Here is a 25,300-nt window from a genome sequence, read left to right on the forward strand (position 1 = left end):
TCACTGACCTCCTGGCCATGATGAAGCTCCAAATGAACAATCTTGATGGACATGTCGCAAATTCATTTTCCAATATGAATAAACTGGAAGTATTTTACCTGGATCAGAACTCATTTACTGGAGATATGCCTTCCACAGTTATTCAGTTGCCAGTTCTCTGCTATACAAATTTGCATGGCAAACAAGCTCAACGGAACAAATCCATCTTCGATCAGTTCACCGCAGTTTCTAATGACTCCTGATCTCGGGAACAATGAGCTAACAGGAACCATTCCCCTGATGCCAACCAAATCGAGTTTTATAGAACTAGGTCACAACTATCTTGATGGGTATATTCCTTCAAACATTGGAAATTTGGTGTTCAACAGTTTTTTCATCTTTCATTCAAACCAAAACCTATCAGGTCAGGTACCGTCCTCACTTGCAAGCCTGCAAATGTTAACACATCTGTTCCTTTCTTACAACAAACTCTCAGGACCCTTGCCTAGAAGGCTAGAAGGATGATGCTTAATGTGACTGGAAGATGACTTCAGGTCAGCTATGTGGGTTGCAGCAGTTTCTTTTGTAGTTGGGGGTGCAATCTCCTTTTATGTGGCTCCTGTCACAACGTAACAATCTGAAGATCAAAGGAGTCGTTGCAGCTGACAAACACAGACACAAATCTGTTATTGTCACTCTGTCAACCACTGTGATTGCCACACTAGCAGTCATCTGATTCAGTTCAACCCTCTGATGCATGTAGCTGTTCTTCATCATGATAATCGAAACAATTCATGTCCAAGGTGGCAATATTTATATTGTACTGGGATAAGCATCATAATAGCAATTCAAAATTTGGTTGCAAGTTTTTGTAAGTAGTTCACAGACACATTATAACTGATCCATGGTAGGATATCATTCTCTTCATGTGGAATAACTTTTTGAAGTCATATTTAGGATTGGTTCCTCTGCTAGGTAAGGAATGACACGTAACACGTGCCATTTGATTTGAAACAAAAACATGATGACATCAAACCCTAAACAACAAAGCTGATGTTCCTTAGAAATAAACAAAATGGAACTTTCACAAAAGAGAGAAACTAAGTTCCCATGATCAATTCATTATCTAGGATTATGCTTGATGTAATAATCATATCATATCACACATCAGTTAAGAGACAATTAATCATGCACAAAATGAGCATAGCACAGCTCAACGTTAAAGTACCTGCATATACACCACAATCATACAGTCCTATTTTAGATGTACCTGCAACATATTGGGTTTAAGCTTAGAACAGGTTATTTTTTTCTAATCATATACACCACAATACATTATCCACAATCCAAGTTGAGGTAAATTTTTCACAAGAAACTGTTGCACTTAACTTTTTTAAAAAAGTTCAGCAGATTTTCTAAGCAAGAACAGTAGAAGCTACAAAGGAGTAATCATAAAAAGGCTGTAGCAAATAGTAGCAACAGGGAGCAACAAATAAAAAAGGCAAAAACAGTTCATACAAGAATGTTTTCTTTACCTCAAATTGATGACTAAGTAGAAGAATATGTTTGAGGAGAAACTCTTTGGTCCTCCCTTAAAAAATCACTTCCAGTTCTTTCTCCATCCAGGTATCCTGCAAACTTACAAAGTATGGCAACTAATACAAATTTGAAGCATTGGCTGTATACTTGTAATAACTATACAAGCAAACCTTCCTGCTTTAATCACACTTATGGTCCCAAAAATGCATTTTTATACAGTAAACACTATTGAAAATGAAAAACAATGGTTGTCAATGAGGCACATACTCAGAAAAATATTAACAATGTGAGACATATGAATTAGAATGATCAACAGTTTATCCAAAGGGGTCCCTTATCAAAGTCTGAATATGATATACTTACACAGCCTAAGTATACACAATGACAACTGGGCAGCAATTTGAGGTAATTACAGGTAAAACTGAAGCCTGACGTTTCTATATGGCATCATCCTAGTAGAAATCAGATAAGAGCACATTGCAGCTACCGTGTGACGTCCTAAAATGAGGGGAAAAAATAGTATAATTGGTGACACCACTGTATCTAAGTACACTTCGAATGCTTTTCCGGAACCAGTATTCCTGGATGACTAGCACTTAATTGGCCTGAATGTGGCATCCTTCTGGCCTGCTCCTTTGCTCAAATCATCATCAAGATACAGGCAAACCACAGTTGACAACTTATAATCCGTAGTATCAATCTATCCAAGGCCAGGTTGACGTAAAACTGCCAACTCCAGTTCTACATCAATCAATCATGCCTGAGAGCAAAATGATTCTCAACAGCTTCGTGCCAAATGTTGGCGAAGAAATATCTATCAGACAATACTTGAGTCCTTGTATCTAAGAAGATGCTCTTCCTTTAGGTAACCATTTTCAACCTTGGGAAGTGACAACGTCAAGGTCTCATCATCTATAGAATCTTGACATTTTAGTGGCATGACTTCAATTGCAAACGCATTCTGACTAGCATGCTTTGGCCGTCGTGTAGACAAACATTGCCCAGGACCTGTTCGAAAAGAAAATTTCAGAAGACAAAACCAAGCATTCTCAAGGGGTGTGTAAAAATTCATGAATCGTGACATACTATCAGTCATATCTTTTGTCTTGTGAAGAAGAAACGTCCCAGATAGGATAGTCATGAAGCCACACATCTCTGTTACAATTTGTGTTGGATTTTGATGGTCCCAATCCTGCACATCAAGAAACAAAGTGCTGATAAACTGAGAAGATATACATTTGATGCAGTAGGTAATTCACATAAAAGAAGTGATCACCATGCATATATACATATAGAGAGAGAAAAAGAGAATTATGTCAATATATAGATAGAACTAGCACAACTTCAACAAGTATATATAACTTCTGTTAGTTAGTATGGCCTTATGATCCAGTTACAAAGGATCCTGGAGCCTGTATTTGGCAAGCCACTAATGTGTGAACTTCTGTCAGTTAATATACTGAAAGCGAAATGCCTATCATTGTGAGATCTACTAGTTTCTAGTAAACCACCCCCACTTATAGGACAATATATAGTTAGATCAAGGCAAGAATGGAATCAAACAGCAAGCAAGTGAATTTCTTAACTTTTTTCAACAAAAACATTCACTTAACAACAATAAATGATAATAGTTTCTCATGAAAGTAATAAAATGGGTTACCTTGAACATTATCACACTGGCTATAATTGTTAGTGATGTAAACATCACGTAATATATCGGTGAGACTACTGCTGTATTAAATGTATCCAATGCCTGCAATTTAAAGAGGAAAGCACATTAACTTAGCTTGCATGTAATTCTTAACCATATTTTAAAATATTAGAAGACCAGCTTGATACAGTAAGAACTGCAAGCTACAGTTCAAAAACATAGCACAGATTATAAAATAAGCTGTGTACGCTTCCTTTTGTTTGCATAACAGCATAAGTAATAACATTCCCCCTTCCCTTATCAAAACCAAATATGTATCCTTCAGAAGGCAGATAATGCAACAAGTAATGAATTAGACAAGCTGCTTAAAGAACCCTTGCTAATCCAAAAGTCCAGATTAATATTTTGTATCAAAACTTGATCCTATATTAATGAATCACTTCAAATGCTAATAGGTCTAGTATCTATTGTGCCTCACAGAATGTGGTCTGGAATAAAGTAACATGGAAGCTTACAAGGTTAAATTCCATTCGGTTAGATGCATACAAGAAAGACATTCTGATGACTAAAAATGCTGCTAAGCCACCCAGATATGCAACTTTTATAATGATTCTAGAAAGGACAGAAATAACTATGGTAATAATCTCTTCAGTGAATTTGGTGAGCCTCATATGCTTATCATGGTGGTCAAACTTGCATGTTTCAGAAAAACTGGATACTTTGTATATCTAAATATGATTTGTTAATGTAGTCTATAATAAAAAAATAAGTCACAAAATAGAACAATTACCTTATTTAGATAGTTAATCTGGGTGCTCACACAGTGTTGGAGGTACAGAGTGTTTTTACTCAGCCAGGGATTACACACCCAGGCGACTGCTCTTTCATATATAGGAGATAAGTAGCACATTGATTACATTGATGGCTCATTAGAGCATTAACTAAACAGCTAACTGCCTGGGTACTTGCACAGTCACTTGTGCTGCCCAAGGCCTTAATAGCAGAAACATAATTAAGCACAGATAACTAAGTGATAACTGGGAGCAGGACTTAACTTCTACAGTTCTCCCCCTAAGACCTGCTTCCCCCATCCTTGATCTTCATGATCCCAATCTTGCTTCTCATGTCTTCAAACTTGGCCTTGCCTAAGGCCTTAGTCAGAATGTCTGCCAGTTGATCATTTGTGGCGACGAACTCAGTCTTGATGCTGCCTTCTTCAACACAATCTCTGATGAAGTGTTGTTTGATTCTTATATGCTTGCTTCTGTCATGAAAGACAGGGTTCTTTGCAAGTGCTATTGCTGATTTGTTATCCACTCGCAGCTCTACTACTTCCACTTTCTTTCCCAACAATTCAGCAAGTAACCTGGACAGCCACAGAGCTTGTGTTGCAGCAGTAGTCATGGCAACATACTCTGCTTCACAGCTAGATAAGGCAACCACTCTTTGTTTAATGGACTGCCAACTGACCAGATTGTTGCCTAGGAAAAATAGACAACCTGTAGTGCTCTTGCTTGAGTCAATATCTCCAGCCAAGTCTGAGTCACAGTAGCCAATAAATCTGGCTTCACTGGATGCCTTGGTGAAGTGCAGGCCATACTCCAGACTGCCTGCCACATACCGAAGGATACGCTTCACTGCCTGCTGATGCTCTATGGTGGGCCTCTCCAGAAATCTACTCACAAACCCGACTGCAAATGCCAAGTCAGGTCGAGTATGAACCAAATATCGCAGGCTTCCAACCAGCTGCCTGTACTGTGTTGGATCAACTTCCTTGGCTGTACTCTTCTTGCTCAATCTTAGCCTTTCCTCCATAGGAGTGGCTGCTGGGTTGCAGTCCACCATACCACCCAATTCCAGTATCCTTTTGGCATAGTGAGTCTGTCTAAGGGTGATGCCATCGGTGTTCTGCTGTACTTCAATGCCCAGATAGAAGCTTAAGAGCCCGAGGTCACTCATCTCAAATGTTGCTTTCATTTCAGCCTTGAAGCTTTCAACATCCTGCTCTTTGGCCCCTGTGATGATCAAATCATCCACATACACACCGACAAGCAACAGAGAGTTTCCAGAACCTCGCCTATAGATTGCAGCTTCATGGTTGCTTTGTCTGAAACCTTTCTTTTTCAATGTTGAATCAAGCTTTGCATTCCATGCTCTTGGTGCTTGCCGTAGGCCATACAGAGCTTTGCGCAAGCGATACACCTTGTCTTCTTGTCCAGCAACAACAAAGCCAGGCGGCTGATGCACATATACCTCCTCGTTGAGGTCTCCATTCAGAAATGCGGACTTGACGTCCATCTGATGAACAGACCAACCCTCCTGTGCCGCCAGAGCCAACAAGACTCGAACGGATTCCATGCGTGCGACAGGGGCGAAAGCATCATCATAATCCACGCCTTCTTGCTGGACAAAGCCACGAGCGACAAGTCTGGCTTTGTGTTTGATAACATTACCGTGTTCGTCCTTCTTCAATTTGAACACCCACTTCAGGGTGATTGGACGGTGACCAGCAGGAGGCTTCACAAGCTCCCAGGTCTTGTTTCTCTCTACTGATCGCAGCTCTTCTTTCATTGCTGCGCACCACGCTGGATCTCTCTTGGCTTCAGTATGCGAAGTTGGTTCGCCAGAGTGCGTTAGATGCAGCTCTGCGAACAGGCGAGTTGCAGGTGGCGGTGTGGGCTGCTGGCCAATGATATTGCTGACAGTTCTGTAGCGAAGTGGTTCATCCTCGTGATAAGCATCCAGTCGATCATCATCATCCTCCAGAGGCGTGGCATGCTCAATCTGAGAACTTGGTGGCGGTGGTGACACTTCCAGTGCCGCTGGAGCAGAATTAGCTTGAGGATGAGTTGATGCGGAGCCCTCTACTCCTTCAACTCCAATTGGGCTGTTTGATGCGGGTGTTCTTGGTGAATCCGGGAGCAGAGGCGACGACGGCGGTGCTGGTTCGCTCACCTCCTCTGACCAGACATACTCAACTGTGAATTCACTGCTGTTCACAGCTGATGGCCCAGATTCCGGCGAGGACCAATCCCAGCCATGTTCTTCATCAAATACAACATCACGGCTGATCCTGACACGCCCGCTCACAGGCTCAAACACCCTATATGCCTTAGCTCCTTCTGCATAACCAATAAACACGCCGGCCTCGCCGCGGTCATCAAGTTTGCGCAGCTGACTGAGCTTCCTTGTGTATGCCACACACCCAAACACTTTCATGTGTCCCAGAGTTGGTGAACGTCCATGCCAGGCCTCATATGGGGTGATCCCCTTCAACGCACGTGTCGGTGATCGGTTCAGTATGTGGACTGCTGTCATCACAGCCTCCCCCCAAAACCGAGCTGGCAGGCCCCTCTGCTTAAGCAGTGCCCTTGCCATGGCCACTACTGACTGATTGCGCCGTTCAACTACCCCATTCTGCTGAGGTGAGTGAGGAGCACTGAAGTGCCTCTTAATGCCTTGTTCTGCGCAGTAGGTAGCGAAATCAGCAACTGTGAATTCTCCTCCATTATCGGTGCGAAGCACCCTGATTTTCTGACCACTTTCCGCCTCTGCGCTCAGTTTGATGCGCTTGATGGCTTCTGCTGCTGCATCCTTGCTTGGTATGAGCGCTGCCCACATGAAACGGCTAGCGTCATCGACGAGCAGCAGGAAATATCGATTCCCTCCAGGTGTTGCAGGTGTCACTGGTCCGCAAAGATCGCCGTGCACCAGCTCAAGGGGCTGTTTGGCACGGTACTGTGTTGCAGCTGGGAACGGGCGCCTTCTCATTTTGGTGGTGACACAGGTGTCACACACCTGCTCCACATGGTCAATAACCGGGACACCGCGCGCCATCTCCTCCTTCCCAAGTCTGCGGAGTGCATCAAAATTCAAATGCCCCATCCTCTCATGCCACTGCCACGCTACATCTCCTCTGCATGCTGCAAGACAAAGTGGCTGGACTGCATGAAGTTGGAGTGTGTACAATCTGTTAGCCCCTCTCTTCACCTTGGCAATCAAACGGCCAGTGTGTTCCCAGATACGTAACACGTCGTGATATATCTCCACCTTGGAACCAGTCTCGTCAAGCTGACCCAGACTGATAATGGAATTCTTCAGGGCTGGTATATAGTACACACCCTGCAGCACCCTATGCTCACCAGTTCTTCCTTCGAAAGCAATCGAACCGATGCCTTTGATGTCAACCTTGGACGCATCTCCAAATCGGACCGTGCCTCGCACGTCCGTGTTCAAGTCAGAAAAGAGCTCACGCCGTCCAGTCATATGGTGTGTAGCTCCTGAATCAAGGTACCACACATCTGCCTTTTCTTCATCGCCATTGGCACCAAGGAAGGCGCGGGCTTTTGGTTCTTCCAGATTCACCTCTTGAGCAGCATAGGTGTATGCCGGCGCGCACTTATCAAGATCAACGAGCCCATGCGCCAGAAACAGAGCCCCATCATCCTCGCATTCTGCATACTGCACACGGCCATTGTGGCCGCCGTCACCGCCGCCTGCGCCCCCTCGGCCACCAGCGTGCTGGCCTTGATTGCCACCGCGGCCGCCGCCACGACGGCCTCTGCCCCGTCCGCTGCCACGGTCACCGCCACCATCACGGTCACCATCTCTGTCTCGGCGTGGATGAGGGCAGTCTCTTGCCCAGTGGCCCTCCTGGCCACAATTGTGGCAGGTATCGCCACAGCGTCCACCATCGCGGCCGCCGCCACGGCCCTTTCCTCGCCAGCCGCCGCGACCGCGGCCACCACCGCCGCCTTGGCCGCCGCCGCGCTGATTCTTTGAACTAGAGCCAGCAGAATCATCCCCGCTGCCCTTCTTCTCCTTCTTCCAGCGTGCGCGCCATTGCTCCTCAGTATACATGAGCTTGCCGCCGACGGTGATTGGCTCGGTAGGCGCTTGCTCTTCACGGTCATCAACAGCCTTGAGCCTCCCAGTGGCTTCCTCAAGCGTGAGCATGTCAAAGTCCAGAAATTGCTCAATAGCAACCACAATCTGCGCATACTTCGACGGTACTGTACGCAGATACTTCTCCACCACACGCCTCTCATCGATGTCCTGATCACCATGAAGGACAAGCTGTCGATGCAGAGTTGAGAGGCGGAAGGCAAAATCTTCGACGCTCTCTCCTGGCTTGACACTGATGTTCTCCCAGTCGCGGCGGATGCGTTGCAGCGTCGCGCGGCGGACCCTGTCCACGCCGATGCGCGCAGCAGCTATGGCGTCCCACGCCTCCTTCGCCGTCCGCTTGTCGATGAGCGGAATCCCCATCTCCTTGGGAACCGCTGCGACAATCGCCTCCATAGCCCGCCGGTCGTCGCGGAACGAGACCCGCTCTCCTTCAACTGCGTCCCACAGATCGCGGGCCTGCATTCGCAGTTTCATCTCTTGGCTCCATTCGTGGTAGTTCGTCTTGGACAGCATCGGCCAGTTCGTGCTGCTGCCCGAGTCCCTGTATACGACCCTATCGTACACAGGCGACTCCCGACGCCCGCCACCGCGGCCACGCCTGCGGACTGGCGGAGATGGAGACCTCCGGCGCGGGCTCTTGACCTCCTCCTCTTCTTCTTCATACTCCAGCTCCTCTTCTTCCTTCTCTGCTGCAATCTCCTCCCTCAGCACCCGCGCGGTCCTTGCCGCCTCCTCTGCAGCCGCCGCCGCCTGCCGCGCCGCCTGGACCGCCTGCGCAGCTGCCTCCTCTGCAGCTTTCAAGCGCGCGGCCCGGCCAGAGGAGTCCTCCGCATCGCTGACGCCCTTGGCAGCCTTCCTTCGGCGCTCAGAAGATGTCGAGGCCATGGATAAGAAAGCAGGGAAGAGGGCTCGAGTAGAAGATGAGAGAGAGGTGTCTAACCTAGGCTCTGGTACCAATTGTTGGAGGTACAGAGTGTTTTTACTCAGCCAGGGATTACACACCCAGGCGACTGCTCTTTCATATATAGGAGATAAGTAGCACATTGATTACATTGATGGCTCATTAGAGCATTAACTAAACAGCTAACTGCCTGGGTACTTGCACAGTCACTTGTGCTGCCCAAGGCCTTAATAGCAGAAACATAATTAAGCACAGATAACTAAGTGATAACTGGGAGCAGGACTTAACTTCTACACACAGGTAGCTACAATTAGTGCAAAGGCCCAAGTCTGAGGATAGAATAATTGGTTTGTTCCAGAGAATGTTAGCTTCAAGGCAATTCCAAGAGCTCTTACACTCATAACCTGCAAAACTTCTTACTATCAGATAGAAAAATGGTATTTTGTGAAATTCCATTTGACAAACATAAAAAATATCATGCTTAATCCAATGTATACTTGGGAAAAAACGTACTGTGAGTGATCCCAGAAGAGAACACACTCCAATGTACACCATTATGTTTGTTTGTCCATGGTGAGGGACAACAAAATATATAAGCACTAAGGCTGCTGCAACTACTATGGCCGCATAGCAAAGGAAAGCTGCAAATACAAGGAACCGATAAATAATTAATAAATCTAGTTAATCGGAATTGTAACAAAGTCGTAATGGTGTTAACCAGTCTTGGTAGTACTCAGTATACTAATACCTGTTTCCAAAAAAAAGAATAGTAAATACCTGGTTCAGTTGCAAGATCCCAAACTTCCTTTACAGAATCAATGTCACGCTCTTGTGGAGCATGGAGCACAATTGTGATGGATCCGACAACACAGAGAACACAACCGAGTATACCAAATGTGTGCAGTTTCTCCTGTAGAATGGCATGTGCAAGTGCAGCGCTGCAGAAATTGGAGAAAAAAAATACCATTCAATTTAATAACTAGCTAGGTAGAGCACAATGCTACATAAACATGTACCTGATGATTATACTGAGTGCACCAAGAGGAGTGACAAGAATAGCAGGAGCGAATGCATAAGCAGCAAAATTAGCAATTTCACCTACGATCACTGTGCACAAAAGACATGTAAGTGAACATATTTTAAGTTTCTCTCATTCAGAAAGCTTCAGTAACAGGTTCTCCTAGAAAAGATTGTAGCAGCAGTTTTGTGCATACAGAAAACAATTAGCAAACTTAGTACGCTACATAATCTCATTCCTTCCACATCCTATTAAGTTCAGCAAAGATTTTGCAGAGAATTCCCTGGAAGATCAAACAGCCACAGGCATTGTTAACAATGAAGTGTACCATTCAGATGATAGGATCTCAATTGTACTAACATTTTTCATGAGCCAGTATTGGTCCAATATCAATTATCTTACTAATATCTGTATCTACATGCACCTATGAATCAAAAGCTGCTTTCTTGTATGAATTCTTACTCTCCCTAATACAAATCGGCCATATGTATCTCAAATTCTTTTCTTTTTTCTTTTTGCATTTTTTTCTATAAGGAATATCAACATAGGCAGTGTTAGCAAAGCAGGGTGAGAAGTGAGAACCAACTAAGCTCACTAGTGTTGGTAGGCCAAGCAAGAATAATAATAGGGAAAATATTCAAATGGAACATGATATGCTTTAGATTAGAAGGAAAACACCAATAACCCCAATGTGGAAAAGGATTGCATACATATACTCCTTCCGTACCAAAAAGAATGCAATTTTAGGTTTTGAATAAGTCAAACTTTTCTAAGTTTTGACTAAGTTTATAGGAAATGTTAGTAATTTTTTGTACAAATTTGCTCAAACTTAAAATTGTTTGACTCGTCGGGAAGTGAGAATTGCATTCTCTTTTGGACAGAGGGAGTAAGTGACAAAGGAACCGAAGGAATTTAGTAATATAAAAGGTCAATAATATGATTTAATAAGAATGGATAGAAGACTTACTAGAAATCATGCCTATCCACCAAAGAGGCTCCACTAAGTAAGAAAACCCGCCATATCCTGGTTTATGTACATAAAAACATCTAATTAAGCTTTGCAGTTTGCACTAAACTAAAGGAAAGCAAAAGGGCATAATTTATGAAATACAAATGAATAATATCGATATATTTGCCAGGCTCGTCATCAGTCACGCAATGCAGTACTGTTAACAAAAACAAAGATTCACTCAGCTTGTTTCTAATAAAAACCATGGAAAATGTAAAACAAAAGTGACAAAAAAACGTTTTCGTCATTGACTAGTTGAGCCTCCTTTGCAAGTTGAGCACAAGCAAACGCCCTTGACTCGATTGGACTACTTATGCAAGCAAACTTTTTTGCATCAGCATAGACCGAAAGTCTCAAGGTAAGACATGCCTGGCTGTCAAATCATTGCAACCTTTTTCTCCACCAAGCAAAAGAGAATCAATCCATCCACCCAATGGCAATAGGGAGAATCAGGAAGCATCTTTGACTAAATTCATTGGGCTGGCTGACACAATCGAACTTTGCTCTCATGGTGGTCAATTTCCGCCATGACCAAATCTACCACGCCCAAAGAAATTAACCTTTTCTCCGGAGTCAACATGGCTCCTCTGACAAACCAAATCAAGAAAAGAAAAGCTTCAGGGCTTCAGGATAGAAAACTCTGATCAGGATCCCCAAATTTCCACCATGAAAGTAATTTCTTGGACTCGACTGGACTTCCCGTATACCATCGAGAAGAACAGCCCACCACATTTTTTTTCTATACAGCGGGAGACCCCTCTCACCAACCAAACCAACAACAGCCACCCGAAACCGCGTTGCAAGGGGAACCCCAAAAAATAAAACAAGAAATCAATTTCAAAGCTTCAACCCGATTCCCCAGTAGCCAGCTAAGCAACCACATGGCTGGCACACAGCCCAACAACTCGACCCGCCTCGCCGTCGTGCGAACCAACCAACCCAGCGCCGACACCCACCGGCCTGGGAGGAGGAGATCCAGGCACCAGAGCGGGCATCCACCGACGGACGCGGCGAACAGAGCCCTCACTCACCCGCGCGGACGCCGGAGTCGGCGGCCCTCCTGAGCCCCATCTTCTTGACGATGAAGCTGGCCCCGATGAAGGCGCTCGACGACACCGCGAGGACCAGGCCCTTGGCGTTGTCCGACGACATGCCCCCGCCGCGCCCGGCCGCCGCGGAAGCCGGCGCCGCCATCTTCTTCCCCCGCGCGCCCCCGGTTCCGGCGTCACTGCGAGACCGCTGACTCAGGGCCCTACAACTCCGCCGCCGCCGCCACCGTCGGCGTGTGGAGTGTGAGCGGAGGAGAAGAGGAGCGGTCGGAGCTCGGAAGCGGGAGGAAAAAGAGGGAAGACGAAGAAGTGGAATTTTAAGGGGCCCGGACTTTTATATGCCGCGTAGCCCTCGGAGAATCTCATATTTTCATGTCGGTTTATACCGGAAAAAAGTCTACAAAATCTATCAATTTTCAAAGCTTAAAAAAAGTACATATCTTTTTTTTTTGCGAAGATCGTGTTTATATCTATATCTATGTCTATATATATATATATATATATATATATATATATATATATATATATATATATATATATATATATATATATATATGCTTTAGTAGTAAAGAGAAAAAGTGATTTGTTCCTCCTATCCTTTTCACTTTTTGAAGTGTCCTGATGCTAGTCTTGATCCGTATCTACCTTTGACTCACATCCCGTACTCATATAAGTTTCAACTCATATAAGTTAGAAACACGCGTGTTTGTGCACCGAGCGACGGTACATGGACACACGGTCCTATATTACAACTGTTACATAAATCTCTGAGCCATAAACCATTCATATGGTCGTGGAACAAGTTGTGCATTCTGTTCTTACAACACATGGGCACATCTACTAGTAAGGGTATATGGTTTGGCTCACCACTACAAAAGCCATTCAAAGAATCACAACAGTCTCCTAATAATCTATCATCCAATATATAGTCCAATAAATAGGTATCTAGGTAGCCTATTTTTATAAATATATTGACAGAGTTGTTACACTGGTATCCCAATATATCTCCCCTAATACATATTTCAAAGGTGGCCTCTAAATATGTAAGAGGAAGATTACATGCTTCGTAGAAATGTAACTTCATTCTACGAAAATAAATTAATATTTCATTTCTACTGTAAAAATTACATGCTTTCATTGGTTGTGTACTTTAACAAAACATATAAGGTACTTAATTTGAACTAGACTTGAGAATTTAGCCTAACCCATATACGGTTTGAAGCTCACGTACCACTAGAACTACGTATTCATGGGATTGGGCGAAGACACAAGTAAGCACAAAACTATCGGCCTACGACTATAATAACTGTTTTTCTATAAAAAGTCATCCAATTACCATGCTCAAAGTCACTGCCCATTGCCCAAACAGGATACGCGATATTTAAAGCATTTAGGACAACCTGACCTAACCATGGTCCAAAGTCATTGACCAATAGGATTTTTTTTTTTTTTTTTTTGCGACAAGACCAATAGGATTACTGAACAAGACAAGGAGATCCCGCAGCCATTTCAGGTCCGGTCGCCCGGACAAATGCTTACACTATATACGTAAATTTGAGCCTAGCTCTTGCTTAGTTGCTTTAACTAGTGTTGGCCTACACGGCCCCGTAGAATGATTACACGACGTGTACACGCTACTATAACACCCTCGGTGTTACATTATACCGTTTTTGCTAAAACATTGCATGAGCATCTTACTTATGTGCAAATGTGTATGACATGAATTACAAATCAAACAAGAAACAAATGTTACGTTTCGTGTCATATAATATTGGTTAGTATTGTAATTGAATTTTTGTCAAAACACAAATGCTATAGAACGTTTTGCGAACGGCGATAAAACATGTGCGGTCGAGGACGAGGATAGCTAGCTAGTACATCCAGTAGGTCGGAATTGGGATTCGACGCGAAATCGTTCGAATCGGCGTCATTCCGCGTAAGTTTTAAAAGGGGTCGACAAAGCCGCTTTTGGCAATTTTTTTAGAGTGATCGGCTTAGGAAGTAGCGCGATGTCATGACTTCGGTTGGTAGCTTGACGTACCCTCTTGCAAATCGAACAACTAGTTTGGCGTTTGGAGCATCGAGTACAAGTTTTTCAACTACTTTAAAATGCGTGCACGACACATGGGTTAGCTCTGGGCGTGGTCACCACTTGGCCTGGCACCGCTACTGGCTTGCCAGCGCGCACTGCCTCACCGACCGCGTCCCACTGCCGCGTCTGTGCACGCGCACGGCCCTTGCGCTGCGCGCGGACCGCCTGCCACCACGCGCTGACCACGGCCACCGCCGCTGCTCGGCTTGGCGCTGCTGCTGGCTCGCCCAGCGCGTGTGCCGAAGCATCGGCCGCATCCTCATTGTCGCTGTGATTGCACCTCACGCTCAGAGTCCTGGCGCTGCTACCTCGGCTGTCGGCTGCCACTCGCAGACGCGCTGCGTCCGGGACGCCGACCAAGCCCTGCTGACCATGCCCTGCCCTGCTTTGGCCGGGAGTGCGCCGGGTCCCGCGCTACACGCCGCACGTAGCCACGTCGGCGCTGCTTCCGTTGACTTTGCACTATGTTTCCCTTGTCTGGCGCTGCCTGCTGCGATGTCGTGCCGAGCCTCGTCGGCTTGTAGCCGCGGCCGTGCGGACAGCCGCCTGGAGCACGTCCCGTTGTCCCCCATTGTTGTGCGTGCTTGTTTGTTGCGTTGACATCCGTAGCCAGGCCGAACCAAGCCATGCCAAAGCTCCCCTGCCTTAGCTGTCGCCATGGCCGGCGGGACCCTCTTTCTTCAATTCATCGTGACCGCAGCACTATAGTCTAATTCGTCGCACCCTTGGCTCCGCTAGGTAGCTAGCCACGCAACTGTCCCCACCTTGCTGCGTGTACCATTGCACAGAGCTTCAATTTGAAATCGTCGTCCCGCCGGGTCCATAAGACCGGAGTGGCCTGCGGCGTCGACTAGTCACGCAACCAAGGCATCCCGTGCCAATTCCTTGCTCTACTAGCCTCCTCTCCAGCTGGTCATCACCATGCTCACCACAGTCTAAGCCCTACCGTCGTATAGCAGTCCCTGGCACAGCCGTGCCATCGCCGTGCGCCGTCGCATCGTCGGTGCGCACGCGGCCAGCTTGGCTCGGGCCTTCTCCGACCGGACCGTCACCTCAGAGGTCTCTGTGGGTAGTTCCTTGAGCTCGATAGCTAATTGGTTTGCTCCGTTTTTGTTGTGGCTCATGGGAACACACCCGCCATCGCAAGTCAAGGACCACCACCAGGGAGGGAGCTCGAGACCACGCCCCTGTTCATCGTATCGCTTCCAGCCGCTGCGCGTGGTCGTGGAGGTAATCATCGGTCCCTTAGCTAGGCCTTGGAGACTCGGGTGACGTCGGCGTGGCCGCTCGGTGCCCGCGCCGTCGCGCCAGTGCACGCACGAGTGCCGAGGATGTCGCCACGGCGAAGATGATGAAAGAGCAGGGCGTATCTATAAAAACGTAGGCTAGAGAAATAGTGCCTTAGAGCTCGCTATAAATACCGATTAGTTCAAGGGCGTTTTTGCATGTTTGCGCCGCGCGCGGGCCTCTTCCATCGTGGGCCATTGGCCGGCTGGGCCACGCTCCCACGTGGGCCGCGTTTCGCTGGTGCGCGCACCGCGCTGTGGTGGGTTGAGCCGCGCGTGTTGGGCCACGAGCTAGGATTTGGTTTCTTAATGTCCAGCGAATTTATTAATGCTTATTCAATTTAGTTTTCAAGCTGAACTTTAAGAAATTGTAGTAAATTGTGTAGTGGTCTAAAAATAGTGAGACTAATTTTGTTAGGTTCGCATTAATACCGTCTACCTGCTAGTACAGTTGGATTGCAGTTAACTATGATGAGTATTGTGTCATAAATTCAAAACTAGAGAGCTAATATTAGGTAGGTTAATACTTGTAGGAATATTTGTGGATAATTGGTGATAGATATAGACACAAAAATTTTACAGTAGGTTCACTAAGATATTATGTACTTGCTGTGAATTTTGTAGTCTTAGGACGAGTTGCTAAATAAAGTAGCTATTACCCTTGCTTTATTGTATATAGCATAAATCGGTATTAGGAGTACATATAACCGTAGTTGTTATAATAATAGTGAATGTCATACCTCAACTTATCGGTAACAATAGGTAGCTTAGCACCGTGGTCGGTAGCACTAGCTTAGTAGTTAAATCGATGTACTGTTATTTTAAGAGTTGCTGTTGTTATATTCCTAAGCATTGCACCGTCATTTCATGCATGTAGATCATGAGCTGGTAGACTTCGTGCCCGTCGGCGAACCGGAGTACGACAAGGTGATCGAGGAGTATGAGGAGGAGATCCTCGTGCAGGAGGGAGCCCAGGAGCCTGTTGGTGCTGACCTTACTGACCTGTCGCCTGCCCAAGGCAAGCCCCGGTGTATAACTCCTATTTTAATGATCACTGAATATATATATATATATATATATATATATATATATATATATATATATATATATATGTGTGTGTGTGTGTGTGTGTGTGTGTGTGTGTGTGTGTGTGTGTGTGTGTGTGTGTGTGTGTGTGTGATGTGATGTGCATTTAAGTTACATGCATTTTATGAAAACTACATGCATAAATATATCTACCCATGAGTCCTACTAGTACAGGTCGAGTAGCTGCTATGCTTAGAATATCAGTAGTGTGAGTAACCTGTCGTTACTCGCAAATAGGTAATAAAATATGATCACTCATGATAAAATGGTGGATAGGAAAATGGTGACCGAGCAGGGATATGGTTTGGGTACTGATGGGTGTAAGGGGTTGTGTCCTGCAGCCAACAGGGCATGACTTGGTTCCACTTTTTTCCTGTCCGTGTTGATTAAGGACCGGTCATTGCATATGACTCTAGGCAAGTCATAGATTTATTGTCCCGAGCGCATACTTGGGTATGGGCGTGGGGAAGACTTGTTGCTCTCTTGTCGCGAATCCGGCTCTTTCCGGACCGACTGATTGGAGGCGGAGATGGTGGAGATCCTTGCATCACACTGAGTCCGGGATTCAGGAGTGGGGGCTTGAAGTCCAAGTTTGGACGGGGACCTGAACACCTGGGACAGGAGAGTGATGGGTTAGTCCTACTTGTGCCTAGGTACAAGCGGGGCGTGTGTTTTCAGGGCACCCAGCTGGGCATATTGATTCGCAAATCGCCAGAAAATCCGGTACAGCTTGTCTATGGTTTAGCACTGTAGTAAGAAATGAAAGTTGAAAGGAGAAGAAAAGGAACGGATTGCTCAACTCTTGCTTGAAAGTAGAACATGTGCTTATATAGACTAGGTAGATAATAACTTAATACGGCTAATAATAAGACATGAATAAGGACTCACTATTAGTGTTGCTTTCTGCTAAAGAAAACCAGCAAACCATAAAGCCTATCATATTCCTTGGAGTCGGGAAATTATTCCCACTAGTCGGATAAGTCTTACGAGTATATTGTGTACTCAAGGTTTATTTATCCCTGTTGCAGATGATGCATGAGAAGTACCTTGTGTGGAGGATTCTTCTGGTGGACTCAGATGGATCCTCGCCCCTATCGCTAGATGTATATTTTTAAATTTTGTTGTTTATTATTCCCCACTCTAGTATTTGGTATTGTAATAATGTACTTTTTAAGAAACTCTGATGTATGAAATGGGCTTGTATTGTAACTCGTTCCCATTATTAGATCCTTAGGAAAAATGTGGATCTTTCGGGTTCTCCCTTGGGGTGCGCCCGATGGACACCGCCCGCTGTAGCTTGCTTTCGGGGTGCTTAGTATTTGGTGGAAGACGAGCGCCTCTGTAAGTGTGCTATTTCGGGCGGTTCTGCCACAGCTACTTGTGTAGGTGATCATCTTGTTTACACTATACATTCCATTTCTCAGCACTACTTCAGTAGTACTTTTCAACGAAGGAATAATGTTTTCTCTCATAATAAATCAGCATTAGCGGCAGCCAAATTTCAGCAAAACGAACAGGGCAATCAAACGTGGTAAAAAAACAGCATACATGATCTACTCGAAATGGTAGCAAAATGTTATCGCAAGGTGTGTTCGGCGTGTCATGGCACGTTAGGTGATAGAGAGCTTCTCAGTAGGAGATGAAAATCTAGGACAACATGCTTAACAACCAACAACCAAAGAAAATGTGGCAAATTAAAAGCTAAAACATTAAAATGGTAATGGTCTCTAAGGAGCGTTTGTCCGGTCAGACGAGCATCTTTAGTTGTGCCTGTGGACCTGGTCAGACTGGCTCATTATAAAAAAATATGGACGCTTTCACTGGGGGAAGATCCGCCTTGTGCCATGTGCAGCTGCACCTCGCGCTGAACCCACTTCGCACTACGTGCCCCTACGCCTCACAATGGCCCCACCTCATGCCGCGCACCCTGTCCGTACCTCAGGTCACATGCCTCACGCTACGCTCCACCACGTCCGCATCAACGAGCCTTCATTGGGTGGCAGTAAGCCGATGAGCACATGTTACACCCGTGTGTTTCATGCGTTTCAGATGTGTGTTGTATATGTGTTCATCTAGATGTTGCAAAAGTTGATCTGGTGTTGTATATATTGCAATGGTTGTACACGTATGTTGCAAGTGTATGTTTCAAATGTTTCGAGCGTATATTACAAGTGTTTCATCTGGATGTTGCAGTGGCTATACATGTATATTGCAATTGTGTTTTCTAAATGTTTCAACCATTTCATCTGGATGTTACATATGGTGCAATGGCTATACACGTATGTTGCAAGTGTATGTTCTAAATGCTTCACCTATTTTTAGACGTATGTTGCAAGCGTTTTATCTGGATGTTGCATATATTGTAGTATTTATACACATATGTTTCAATTGTTTCACATGGTTTTAGTATGTTGCAGTAGGTGTTGCTCCCCACGTGCTCTGACTCACGGACACGCACATGCTGCACGCACCCATCTAGCGCTGTCTATCTTTGTCATGCGGGCTAGCTCCAATAGTCGGACGTGCACGCAACGAGCGATCAGTGCCCAAATGGTCGATCACTCCATGGTCAAAGTGCTTGCGCACATGCAGAGTGACCAAGCGAGCCAGCACCCAACGGATGTAGAACTAGGCGCCACTGCACCACCAGGCTTGGCCCCCACAGTGGAGCATGTATCCAGGATCAACACGGGTAAGCACGCTAAACTTCCACTCTCTCTCGCATGCAACTGGCACTACGCTAGATTTGCACATCACTGCCCGCCTCATCACTGCCAGATTTGTGAGAACCGGCAGTGATGTACCTTCACTGCCGGTTATGAGTTTGAAAATGAAAAAATGATTGGTGATGGGCTAAAACCGACAGTGAAGGACCACATCACTGCCGGTTTTTTTGCTTGAACTGGCAGTGTTTTGGCGGTCACTCATCACTGCCGGTTTAAGCCAAGAGCTGATAGTGATTGGGCACTATCACTATCGGTTCTAGCCAAGAACCAATGGTGATAAGCCTACAACACAAAAAGGTTGCAACCGTCCTCTCCTTCCTCCTCTCTTCCATCCCGAGAACAGAGGCACGCGTTTGGACCCTTCCCTCTATTGTTGCGGCTGCTCTTCACCATAAAGCTAGTGCTTGGATTTTGAAGAATGGCTTGATCTTTTTGCTTTAAGGTTAGTAACAAACATCCACTCCTTTGATTTTGTTGCTTAATTAGCTTCATTTTGATGGCTACATTGCTTGATTCTCATTCTAGTTCTTTCTCCATTCTAGAGAGCACTTTTCCAATTAGACATTTATGCAAGACTCAAATTGTGGTGAATCCATCATCCAAAAGGTTGGTGTCTATGAACACATTTAAATTCCTAGCTAATTATTCCATGGTGGTCAAGATCATCATTGTTAGTATGTGATGCTATAATTAGTTCTTGGAAGTAGAGTAGAATAGTTGTTCTTCAATATTGTGCAATAATTGTTTTTACTACGATTTTCAATTTACAGGGCCGGGGCTACCAATTTCAATTTTTCAATAATTAGTGTACAATAATGTTTTCCAAAAATGGTACTTTTGAGCTACAATTGTTGTTCACGAAGCTTGATTTCTTATTAATTCTTTGTAATTACTGTCTCAGTATGTTTTTGTGCAGAGATGGATCGAGAGTGGATGCATCTATCCAGAACGGACAAGCGGTACATGCATGGCGTCAGCCAGTTTATCACCGATGACAAAGCCCATGCTAGGAATGGGAACCCTGTCTTCTGCCCATGCAAAGATTGCGAGAATCATAGTGTCGGTGCAGAAAGTGACCAACTAGTAAATATTTGTAGTTTTGCTGTACGTTGTGATCGGAGGTGGCCTAGCACTCAATGACATGGGATTTATACTGGTTCAGGCAATGTGCCCTACGTCCAGTGTGGGTCGGTCGATGACTTTATTTCCGAGCCTAGGTGCTCAAAGACTATAGTGGGGTTACAAACGAGAGAGAGAGATGGGGTGTCTGGTCGGTCCGGTCAGAAGGGCCAAGATCGACAGGAGCTATGCTATGAACGAAGTGTCCCAGCGTGTGCTTGAGGGGTTTCCAGCTATTGATCTAACGAACTTGAACTTGAAGAAGTCGACTTGGGTTAACCCGCCTATGTTTGGAGGGAGCACATCCCCTTTTATAGAAGAAGGGGATGGCTTTACAAGTGAGAGGGAGAGTGAGTACGGATGTTTCCAAGTCTTGTTGCCCACACCGATGGGGATGGGATAATGGTGGGCGCCCGCAATACTGTTTATGTCACTACAAAATGTCAGGTACATGTGGGAGGTTGAGCTGCTTTCTTCAAGACTGGAGGACGTCGGTTCCTGCAAAAATGTTATCTTGCTGACTGGAGGCATGGCTTTACCACGTTCACCTGGTACGGTGAATTCCGGCGCCCACAATACTGTTGATGCCTAGAGGCACATGGGGGGTCTTACCGTACGGGTGTTTTGACCGACACCTACAATACTGTAGAGGTAATTGTTGGTGCCTACAATATGGTTCGTGGCAGGGCGGCTGTAAAGTACTGTTCCATAGGTTTCTTTGGTGTCGTGGTTTGACTTGCGAGCCCTGTCTTGCCTTCCTTCGTATGCCTTTTGGTTCCTTCTGAGTGGGCGTCCCCGGTCAGATGGCCCTAGTCGGTTCTGGCGCGCCAGTCGGAGAATAGCGATGGGCAGGGTTTTTCTATGAACCCCGGTCGAAGACACGGGGTCAGAGTCGGAGGCGGTCCTTGGGTCAGGCTTTTCGAGTTGAGGCCATGTGAAGGCAGCCAAGGCCGGACGCTAGCCCTCCGATCAGAGAGGCCGTTCAGAGTTGGCCTGAGCCTAAGCTAGTGCTCCGGTCAAAAAGATGGGTCAAAGGCAGCCAGGGCCTGAAGCGAGTGCTCCGGTCTGTTGAGTTTTTAGACTTTTGGGCCGGTCTAGAAGAAGAAAAGGCCATCCTCCTAGGCCGAGCCCTGGCGTGGAAGCCGGTCCCCGAGGGACCCTGGGTTTATGAACCCGATAGGAGCCCCCGAGCCCCGGGCAATTCATGTAGAATCGTCTGGGGGATTTTTGTCTTGCCGACGGGTGCACGCGAGCGCACCCGCGGGTGTAGCCCCTGAGCCCTCAGGCGGTTTGTGCCGAACCGACTGGGTGGGTGCTTCTGAGTTTGTCAACGGGGGATGTTTTTTTTGTTTTGTCGGTGGGTGCGCGCGAGCGCACCCACAGGTGTAGCCCCCGATCCCCAGGTGGTTCAGGCCAAACCGGCTGGGGGTGTTGTCTCAGTAGGCGTGTATGCGTGTTTTTTAGTTTGAGATGGAATTTTGTTTAACCACGATGTCGTTGCGTGCCATGAGATCAGGTGAGTCGGAGTCATGAATGGACCCTAGCATCGGTGCGCGCCGTGGGTGGAGATAGCTCGGTTTGGTTGTGTCAGAACTCACTGATCTTTTGGCGTTGATGCACGCTGTGGGATCGGGTGAGTCGGAGTTTGTGAATGGACCCAGGCATCGGTGCACACCGTGGATCAAGTGAGTTAGTTTAGTTAGTTCAGGAAGCCATTACGCGAGTTTAGGAGTCACGGTCCCAGGCGCCATAGCCGGATGTCGCTGATCCTGTCGACGCGAGTTTAGGAGTCACGGTCCCAAGAGCCGTAGCCGAATGTCGCTGATCCTATCGACGTGAGTTTAGGAGTCGCGGTCCCAAGAGCCGTAGCCGGATGTCGCCTATCCTATCGACACATGGTTGGAGTCGTGGTCCCAAGAGCTGTAGCCGGATGTTGCTGATCCTGTCGACACGAGTTTAGAGTCGCGGTCCCTTGGCATTTGAGCCCTCGAGCCCTGTCGGGCCTTCATGGGGGTCGATGTGAGTTGTTTTGCGCTACCCCATCCGGTTCCTCACAACCGGAGGGGCTGAGTTTTATCACCTGTCCCGATCACTTGGGCTCGAAGACTAGCTCAGTGAGCTCACTAACGGGTGTGATCGAGCGGAATCCGGGTCCGTCATTTGTGACGGGGTTGGCATAGCCCTCTTGTGGCATTCCACTACTCCTTTACCTGTAGCCTGGTAGATGCCTAGGTCATTCCGGAGACCAACCCGGGTGGCCTAATGGCCTCCCCTTGATGGAGATTCTATGGGCTTGGTGAGAGGTTCAGGGTCGAACGAGAAGGTTGAGATGACCCGGTTTGCCAAACCGGGCAAAGGCCACACGGTGCTCATCTATGGTTTTCTCCCCTGGCTCTGTTCGGTTGCTCATATCGAATAAGGCAAGCCATCACTTCGTGGCGCAACACGGAGCGTTCTGATGCATTTCGCTGCATGTGCGATGCTTAGTTCCTGAGCCCCCAGGCGGTTCATGCCCTAACCGTCTGGAGGGTTCAGGCGTATGGAATGAAATGCGCGTATGGATGTATGAATGTTTTAAACTGGTAGTTTTGAGTGACAGGGCTCGGAGAGCTTTAGTTAGAAATGTCCGACCAGGACCCGAGCTCGTCATTCGTGATGGAGTCAGTGTAGCCCACATGGGGCGTCCCTTCACTTCCTACCTATGTTCCGGTGCTTATCCTGAGTGAATTGATCAACTCAGGAGGCCAGTTGATCTCTCTTGGTGGAGATCTTGCCGTTGGATCTCTCCAGGTCCGGCCTTGACGACTGGAGTGATGGGGTTCGGAGAGCTTCAGTCGAAGATGTCCGACCAGGACCTATGCTTGTCATTTGCGGGTTAGCCCTTGTGTGAATAGTTTTGTTTTAATGAACACATGCTCACCTTGGTGACCTGAGAGATGAGGTTTGGATAGCTTTAGTTCGGAAATGTCCGACCGGGACCTATATCTCAGGTGCTTATCCTAAGTGAATCGATCGACTCAGGAGGCCGGTTGATTTCTCCCAGTGGAGATTTTGCTATTGGATCTCTCTAGGTATGCCCTGGGGAGATGGGGAGTCATCCGCATGCAGTGGTGCTTCGGTTTTTGTGCCCAACATGCGGTAGTGGTTGGTCGTGCGGTAGTGGTGGGCCATGTCCCAATCACGTCCCGCCTGATCTGGAGCCGTTTCATCACGCTGGGCATGTCCCGTTGGTCAGGGGGCATCCCATCTGCATTAAATGGAAAAGAGAGAGAGAGAGAGAGAGAGAGTTTCTCGCCCTGCCACTTCGCCTTCCCGATCGGCACGTCCTTTCCTAACCGCTACTCTCCTTCCTTTAAGTAGGAGAAGAGAGAGGGTGTTTGCCTTGTTCTTTTGCCTATTCGTCGTCTGCTGCCGCCGCCTTTCTTTTTCCTCCTCATCGAGAGCGTCCCTGAGAGCTACAGAGGTCTCTAGGAAAGGAAGGGAGAGAGAGAGAGAGGGAGAAGAGGAGAACTCACTGATCCTTTTTGCAAGCCGGAGCAAGATGTCGGACTGGAGGTCATCCACCATGAGGTAGTCGGTGCTGGAGTCTTTCATCGAGAAGGGTTTTCTGCCGCCGCAGGAGGTGGCGCACTGGAGGGTCCCTAGGGGAGAGGAGTTCCCACGACCTTGTCCCGGCGAGGTGGTGTCCTTCCTTACCTTTCATGAGCGTGGGCTAGGATACCCCGTGCACTGATTTTTGTGCGGGCTCCTTCATGAGTGGGATTTGGAACTGCAACACCTCAATCTGATGGGGGTGCTGCATATTGCCAGTTTCATCACCGTCTGCGAGGTTTTCCTCAGGATGGAGCCGCACATGGATCTCTTCCGGCGGTTCTTCTCTAGGAGGACCTTAACGGCGGGGAGCTCGGTTAAGGTCACGCTGGTGGGGGGTTTCGCCCTTCAGAGGAAGCCAAACACAGGAGGTTCGTACCCTATGTACACCCCTTGTAGTTCCAACTAGGGGTGGCACGGGGAGTGGTTCTACATCAGGAACCCAGAGGCTGCGCCGTTCCCGGTGTTTACCAGTAGGAGGCCGGAGGAGCGGGAAAGCTGGTCATGGGGTTGCGGCCGTAAGGAGAGGCGCAAGGTGGAGACCATCAAAGAGGAGCTCCGAAAGCTTGTGAGGCATGACCTTGATGGAGTGCGGGTGTTACACCCTCTACCGCCGCCGGATCGTGCCGTTGGTGGAGAGGACGCAGCCGATGTGGGAGTATAGCGGCCGGTCAAACCCAAACCATGTGTCGCCAGAGGAGTTGCTGGATGATGAGGTCTAGAGTCGCGTCGATCAGGTGCTGTAGCTAAGGCCTAGGGAGACGGTTTTAGGAAAACCCATACTGCTCAACGCCTCGATCGCGTCCACATTGGTGCGTTCCCTTGTTTTTATTCGTGCTTCTTCTCTGCTCTTTCTTATTTCTTTGATCTGGTTCATTCGTTCTGTAGGGGCTTGGGAGGTATAAGTCCCAACTGCACCTTCCCAAGGGAGCGGAGGGCGTGGCTCGGTAGACCACTCAGAAGAAGGCGGCCGAGGCTCGAAAGAAGAAAAAGAATAAGGAGATCCTACGAAAGTAGGAGAAGGAGCAGGAGATCATCTGGCGCACGAGGGCTGGGGAACATAGGAGTGACGTCGAGTCAAAACTTGTGTTGGACGACCCTATGGATCTGGATGATATGGTCTTCTCCGGCGAGGAGGAGAGCGGGGGGTCGTTGCAACCTCGGCGGAGCGTCGCGATACCGCGACGTCATCCGCGAGTGACGAGCTGGTGGCCGCGCATCGTGCGGCGGATCCCCCATCGAGGAAGCACGCGGTGAGTGCGGATGTCATCGGTGAGTGAGCATCAAAGTGGACGTGGTCACCGCAACCCTTGGCAGCGTCGCCGGCCCTGTCCCCACCTATGGTG

At 47.2% G+C, this 25,300-nt stretch overlaps 1 protein-coding gene across 1 annotated transcript; it reads right to left on the reverse strand.

Moving 5' to 3' along the window:
* Window positions 1-1,818: 1,818 nt before the first annotated feature.
* On the reverse strand, window positions 1,819-12,367 carry LOC136483636 (probable magnesium transporter NIPA3). Its single transcript, XM_066480750.1, has 8 exons — window positions 12,037-12,367; window positions 10,964-11,020; window positions 9,995-10,085; window positions 9,756-9,916; window positions 9,267-9,382; window positions 3,179-3,271; window positions 2,605-2,710; window positions 1,819-2,526 (listed from the first exon to the last, which is right to left on the reverse strand). The coding sequence occupies exons 1-8, from the start codon at window positions 12,197-12,199 to the stop codon at window positions 2,336-2,338; spliced, it is 978 nt and encodes a 325-aa protein (XP_066336847.1). The 5' UTR covers window positions 12,200-12,367; the 3' UTR covers window positions 1,819-2,335.
* Window positions 12,368-25,300: the final 12,933 nt, after the last annotated feature.

The sequence above is a fragment of the Miscanthus floridulus genome, chromosome 9 (genome assembly GCF_019320115.1).
Source record: "Miscanthus floridulus cultivar M001 chromosome 9, ASM1932011v1, whole genome shotgun sequence".
NCBI classification, from domain to species: Eukaryota; Viridiplantae; Streptophyta; class Magnoliopsida; order Poales; family Poaceae; genus Miscanthus; species Miscanthus floridulus.